At 37.1% G+C, this 7,347-nt stretch overlaps 1 protein-coding gene across 1 annotated transcript; it reads right to left on the reverse strand.

Annotated features, from left to right (window-relative positions):
• Nucleotides 1-1,422: 1,422 nt before the first annotated feature.
• On the reverse strand, nt 1,423-7,000 carry LOC119834328 (cadherin-related tumor suppressor-like). The gene has a single exon (XM_038358669.1). The coding sequence runs from the start codon at nt 6,604-6,606 to the stop codon at nt 1,423-1,425; it is 5,184 nt and encodes a 1,727-aa protein (XP_038214597.1). The 5' UTR covers nt 6,607-7,000.
• Nucleotides 7,001-7,347: the final 347 nt, after the last annotated feature.

Here is a 7,347-nt window from a genome sequence, read left to right on the forward strand (position 1 = left end):
TCTTATTTTTTTACACAAATTTCTATCTCTGATTTCCATTGCATTTCTTAATTTGAAAGCGATTCTAATTTATAATATGTAACGAATGATTCTTTGCGAAATTCGTGTCAAACAAAATTCCTTAAAAGCAATGCTAATCAGATTCAAGAAAATAAAATCAGCTATTGAAAGAATATAACGGATATTTGAAGTGACATTTTAGCACTCAACGGTCAACAGCCTTTGCTCAATTTAAATAAAATATTAAAATGGTTCCGACAAATATGCGAATCCCTGGATTCGCGTTTAATAAATACGTATTACCTTCAAGTTTTTGTGACGGTTATGATAAGCACGTGTTACATTTATTTTGATGCTTTGGTTGTTAAGATAATATTTACACTTATTAAAAAGCATTAAATTCTTTACGAATTATAATGCCAAATTAACTCTGTCTGTCGGTCTCTACTTCACACCTAAACCATTGTACCTATTTGGGTGAAATTTGGGACAATGATAGTTTGTCACTCATCCCACAGGAAGTTAAACTAATGGGAGTGAATCCCGGGACTGCCTATCTTTTTGTTCAAGTACGCGAGTGATACCACGGGTGAAAAGCTGATATGAATATAAATTGTATTGAAATAACTTAGCGAAATTTTCTTTCAACTTTTTTGTTTCCAATATTGGATGGTCGCTTACCATAGTAATAATTTAGTGTCTTAATACACCATAACTTTGTGTATTTACAAATGCTTAGTATTAGTAAAGAGATAAATGCAGCAAGAAGTGGATTATTCTTTTTTCCTCATTAATTCTAAACGCTTGTGTAAGCTCCTTGGCCGTTTTAAATAAAATACAAAAATGTATGTTGTGTTCTTTGGATTTGTATTAATTTATGATTAAACTTTTCATCACATATTTCATTCAGCTACATTATATTTTAGTCACAGTTGACTACGCTTATTTTAAATTTTATAGATTATCAAGACGTAAAAGTTGAAAGCTAGTCAACTTTCCCTCAATATGTATAACTTGTTTGATAGACATATGTCTCTCTTATTAGAAAGGCCCCTAAATGGTGTGGCAGACAAAACGAAAATTTTCAATTGAATTACAAACCAAAACCCATGTTTCACATAATCTCCGAAAGGTTTCAGAACGAATGTTGAGATATCGTCGCGAGACGCAGCTTATCGTTAATTTAGAGTCTCCGATTAGACTCCACCAGCCGACATACACTAACGAGCTTTCGTTTTAAATTTATTTTATTTTAACAACAGTACAGGGCCGATGTTTTGTCTTCTGTCTAAGCCGATAACTGTGCAAAGTTAATTGGAATGTCCCTTTATTTTATATACGGCTACATAACTCATATCAGTTAAGTTCATTATATGTGACCTCAATCTGAATTAAAATTAATGTTAATTAATTATAGTAACGTTAAAGTGTTTTAGACATAAAAATGTTTACCTTTGTGGTTGTAGATTGTAACGGTGAGCTTGATGACACTGCACATACTTCCACTTCATATTTTTCTACACCTGCTTCGCGATCAAGAGGCACTGCCGTTGATAATATCCCCAGAGAAGAGTCAATATCAAACAATCTGTCCACTTGCTTTCCATCACCAGTCACATTCACTATATAATACTCTAACCCTGATCTATAATTGTTCGTCATATTCAAAACAGCAGTCCCACCCGGTTCGTTTTCCGCCACTGAGACGGAGCCCGCGTTCAACCAGGTTATACCTTCTAGTTCAGTGCCACCCATAATAACGGTTAAATATGTTTCTGTGCTTTTTTGCTCACTTAGTACGGCTTCGTCAGTTGCTTTTATAACCAAATTCCATCTTGCTTCTGGTGTGGCAGGAGGATATCGTAGAGTTAAAGCACCATTACTTCGATGCAAATCAAACATATCATTTCCACCGTGTATCAGTTTATAAGTAACTAGTCCATTTGTACCTGAATCCAAATCACGTGCAAGGATATTCATAATGAATATTCCCCTGCCTATACTTCTTCCTAATCGCTCTGAGTTAACTACGGCAGCGTTCATGGATACAAACACAGGAGCATTGTCGTTTATATCTTCAACTATAACCGTTACCAGTTTCTCTGCAGAAAGACGTGTTGATGGTGGCTCCGCTCTATCATATGCCACAACCGTTATTCTAAATGTATCAATACTTTCTCTGTCTATTGGCAACAAAGTATGAATTACACCCGTAACATTATTAATAGCAAAGTGACGCCTGCCGTCGTATGGCTCCTGATGTATAATAGAATAGTAGACTTTCCCATTTAAACCAGAATCAGGGTCTTCAGCTGTGACTGTCACTATGGGAGTATGTGTAGGAATACCTTCTCTTATTTGCCGCACTATTGCTGTGTTGGTGAAAATAGGAGCATTATCATTGGCATCAATTACATTCACAGTAAAAGATATACTTGATGATAAGCTAGGACTTCCATTATCCGAAACTGTAATGTTTAGAACATATGCCGTCAAATCTTCATAATCCAAGTGCTTATGTAAAAATAATTCACCAGAATAACTATCGATAAAGAATGTCTCCTTTCTATTACCCGATGATATTGAATATTGCAACTCGTTATTTATTCCTAAGTCGGCATCATTTGCATGAAATTGGATGATTTTTTTGTTTATCGGTTCAGTTTCTAATACTGCTACTGCCAATTGTGTTTGGCTAAATATAGGTGCATTATCATTTTCATCCAAAACGTCAACAGTAATGGTAGTTGTTGCTGAAAGTCGGACAGACTGACCGGAGTCATGCGCCATGACAACAAGTCGATAACGATCAATACTTTCTCGATCTAGAGGTTTATTTATAAAAAGTTGGCCAGTCGCTTCATCGAGCATAAATTTTCTCATATCATCACCTGCAATGAGTTTGTAATAAATATCTCCGTTCAAGCCTTCATCAGCATCAGAAGAGTACACTCTCATTATAGAAGCACCAACACTTGCTCCCTCAGACACTTCTACAGAATATGGAGTACGGGTAAATATAGGTGCATTATCATTGACATCTGTTATATAAATAGTTACTCTAACAGAATCAGAGAGTTTAACTTTTCCATTATCACTTACTGTCACCGTTAAAGTAATATAATTTTGCCCTGTTGTTTGTGATAAACTCTCTCGGTCAAACGATCGCAATGTTTTAATAAATCCATTTCTTGAGTCTATTCTGAAGTCATTTTGAGATATAGGTAAACTGAATGTTAATTCTGCATTTCGACCTATATCCTCATCAGTTGCAGTTAATTTTCCAACAAATGTATCGGGCGGCTCATTTTCTTTTATTTTAAATATAAACGTTGTGTTTGTAAATTGAGGACTGTTGTCATTTTCATCTAAAACATGAATGACAACAGGTACTTGTGAAGAACGTGGCGGATTACCGTGGTCATACGCTACGATCGTTAATGAATAGTAATCCTTCTCTTCTCTATCGAGTAGACTTTTTACATACAGAAAACCATCCGGAAACACGCCAAATTTTCCGTCAGTATTACCTTCTATGATTGAATAGGATATTTGCCCGTTTAGACCTAAGTCAGCATCCGAAGCAGAAATTGCAAAAAATCTTGTATTAACCAACGTCGATTCCAAAAGAGACGTTTCATATGAAGTATGATCAAACACAGGAGTGTGGTCATTGACATCATCTAATATAACTGATATACTATATTTAGTAGCAAGAACCGGTTTTCCGTGATCAGTTGCAGTAACTTCTATTGGCAATATGGTACCAGGTTCATTGGTAAAAGCTTTATTTAAATAAATTACTCCGGTTGTCTCTGATATTCTGAAACTATTTTCGGAGTTGTAGCTTAAAGTGTAAGATATTGTTCTGTTAGATCCAGAATCACGGTCAATGGCACGAGCAAAATAGACCTCTTGGCCAACAGCCATATTTTCCGCAATATGTATTTCATCCTTGCCTTCAATAAAAACGGGATAATTATCATTAACATCTAATATAGATATGTTGACAATAGTAAACCCATACGAGAATCCGCTTCTTGCCATTATTTTAAGGTGGTATGTCATTTTCTCTTCACGGTCTATGTTTCCTTGAGTACTTATAACACCTGTCTTTTTATCTATTTGAAACACATGCTTTTGATCCCCTTCCGTTATGAAATAGGATATCTCATCACTTGTTGTTGTGCTGCTAACTTTACCAACAAAACGTGTGGTTTGTTCTTTTAAGGTTCCATCATCTTCTACTATTCTAAACTTATAACCGTTATAATTTTCAAAATCCAGGTTTTTAGTCTGAGATTTTTTTATGACTTCAACTACTGCATCCTCCAATGCTCTTCTATTACCTTTATCTTTACAAGATACTATCAAAGAATAAAAAGCTTTAGGAGCTTTACGAAAATCTTTCAATAAAATTATGTTTCCTGTCCAAGGTTCAACATCAAAAAATCCGTCACCACCACTTTCCAAAGAATACATTATTTTGGCATTGTCGCCGTCATCGTCATCAAAAGCTTGTATTTGCAAAATAGTAGATCCCGGAGACATATCTTCGGCAATGCTTGTGATGTATCTTTGAGGATAGAAAATGGGGTCATTGTCATTCACATCAAGCACTCGTAAAAGAATAGTAGCTGTTGATGATTGCGGAGGATACCCTTGATCTTTAGCGAGAACCTGAATTTCGTAGCTTGGTGTTTTTTCCCTGTCTAATTCTATAATCGTACTTAGTTGACCTGTGACTGGATCAACTATGAATGTATTAGGATATTTTCTTTCAGTGCTAGGTGGTAAATAATAAGATACAGAGCCATTGGTTCCCTGGTCATAATCTGAAGCTGTTAAAATTAAAATTTCTTTTATTGGGCTGATATTTTCAGCTAAGGTTGCATTTATTTGCTGCTGAGGGAACGAAGGAGCTTCGTCATTTTCATCTAGGATAGTTACTTTCAATCTTGTATACGCCCATTTCGGATTTGGTCCACCATCCCTTGCAGATACATTCAATTCCACTGTCCCTTGTATTTCCCGGTCTAGTAGAGATTTTGTTGTAACTAAACCAGTTAAATGGTCTATCGAAAACCACTGCTGTTGATTACCATCGTAAAAATCGTAATAAATTTCTGCATTAACTCCAGTATCTTCATCGGTTGCTGTTATACCCGCTATATAAGTACCAGGAGGGGCAAGTTCACTTAAAACTGTAGAATATTCAGATTTTTCAAATACAGGTTCATGGTCATTGACGTCATTAACATGTATGACTAAGAATGCAGTTGCCGTCCGTGGCGGTATGCCTTTATCAGTCGCTACCATAGTAAGGTTATATTTGCTTATTTCTTCTCTATCTAAAATTCCATTAACATGAACGATATACACGCTACTAGAATTTTCTAATCGAAAATGGTTTAATTCGTTGCCAGACTTTATACTAACAGTCGTTATACCATTAAGACCTGCATCTAAATCAGTTACGGTTATAGCAGCAACAAGAGATCCATTTTTAGCATTTTCATCAACAGTAGCAAAGTTGGCTGTTGACGGAACATAAGTAAATGTTATGACTGGATCGTGATCATTTGCATCAATTAGATTTACAGTCACATAAGAACGAGCGTCTTGACGGGGAACCCCGTGGTCTTTCGCAATAACTGTTAAAACACATGTCATATTACAAGTAGTATTACTGCAGTACTGAGGACAGCTCAATTTTTTTAAGGTTGTTATCACGCCAGACTCTGGATCTACAGCGAATTGCTTCTCAGTGTCAGTCACTTCATAAGTTATTTTACTATTGTCACCAAGGTCACTATCCGTAGCAGTAACCTTGAGCACAGTGGTCCCTGGTGGTACACTTTCATTTAACGAAACTGAAAAATCGCTTTGGTCAAATATTGGTGGGTTATCATTCACGTCTAAGATTGTTACGTTTACTTGTAAATAGCCATACTTAGGCGGACTGCCTCCATCTCGTGCTGATATATTTAATACATAGAAATCATTAGTTTCTCTATCAAGTTTTCCCGTTGTTTCTAAATGCAAATATGATGTATGACCACTTGGATTTACTGTTACATTCAGCCGAAATTTTCCTTCTGTGTCTCCATCAACTATTCTGTAGTCATTAGCAATTCCATTTTCATCTAAATCCTTATCAGTTGCGGCATCTAAAAGCAACTTAGTTCCGGGTGACGCACTTTCAGAAAATGCAACCGCTATACTAGGTTCCGGAAATTCAGGATAATTGTCATTGACATCCGTAATCCGTATACGCACTTCTATAGGATATGTAGGCTGGCTCGATAATACAACAAACGCATAGCGATCTACACTTTCTCTATCAAGAACAAAATTAGTTTTTATTTCACCTGATATAGGGTCTAGAAGAAATTCTTTCGGTGATTCATTAAAACGATATGTAAATCCAGGCTTGATAGGTATTCTACCAACAATTGTCCCTATAGGTTGAGCCTCAGGCACCCGCAGATCCACACCGGTATCGACAGCACGGGACTGCATCTGTTCGGCGGCGGCGCCAGCGCCCGCGCCGGTAAGCAGCGCCAGCGCGACCAGCACCACGTGCCACCGCCCCATTACGGTCATGATACCGACAAAAACATTGCAGGGTCGATTCCCTTTTAGCAAAACTCTGGAGCAATCTGCGTCTCGTTCCCACAAAGTTGCGTCCTCACTCGTCTCAGGTATGCAACATGGCCGCTACGACCTGCGCGAGCAAGAATATCTCACGAAGAGCGCGACTCGACGTTGCGCCTACGCCGTCGCATTCATTCGTAAACACACGTGACACACACAATACACTAGTTCATTAACCAAGAAAACATTCCATAAAGTATATAAACACACGTCATGTACGTCACATATATAGAAATATCTATGTTAATCACAATTCCAAAACACTTTCGAGTCAAGTTTTTCACAGAATCCAACGCACGTAGTACGAACGCGACATGCAGGTAGGCTACGTAAGAGCCGACACGATACTGGCGGGTGGAGGCTTTCACGCCGCCCCGCGACCCACCTCGCACCGCGTCGACCCCTCCCCGCAGCTTTAAAGCTCCGGGCTGTAGAGGATGATGATGTAGAGATAATGGCCGCCTAAGAATTCTACTATTTATTGTTCGATACTAGACACTCGCCATTCTTGAAAAATCTTGCAGGCGCAGGTATATTCGAGTTTTTATGTAATTTTTATGAAAATAGTCTTAGAAATCACATAATACACACACAATAGTATATTAACACATGATATTAATTTATATAATTATGTAAAAAACAAAATATTGTAATTTAAATTCATGTTATTTATACGGTTTTTCTATTTAT

The sequence above is a fragment of the Zerene cesonia genome, chromosome 19 (genome assembly GCF_012273895.1).
Source record: "Zerene cesonia ecotype Mississippi chromosome 19, Zerene_cesonia_1.1, whole genome shotgun sequence".
NCBI classification, from domain to species: Eukaryota; Metazoa; Arthropoda; class Insecta; order Lepidoptera; family Pieridae; genus Zerene; species Zerene cesonia.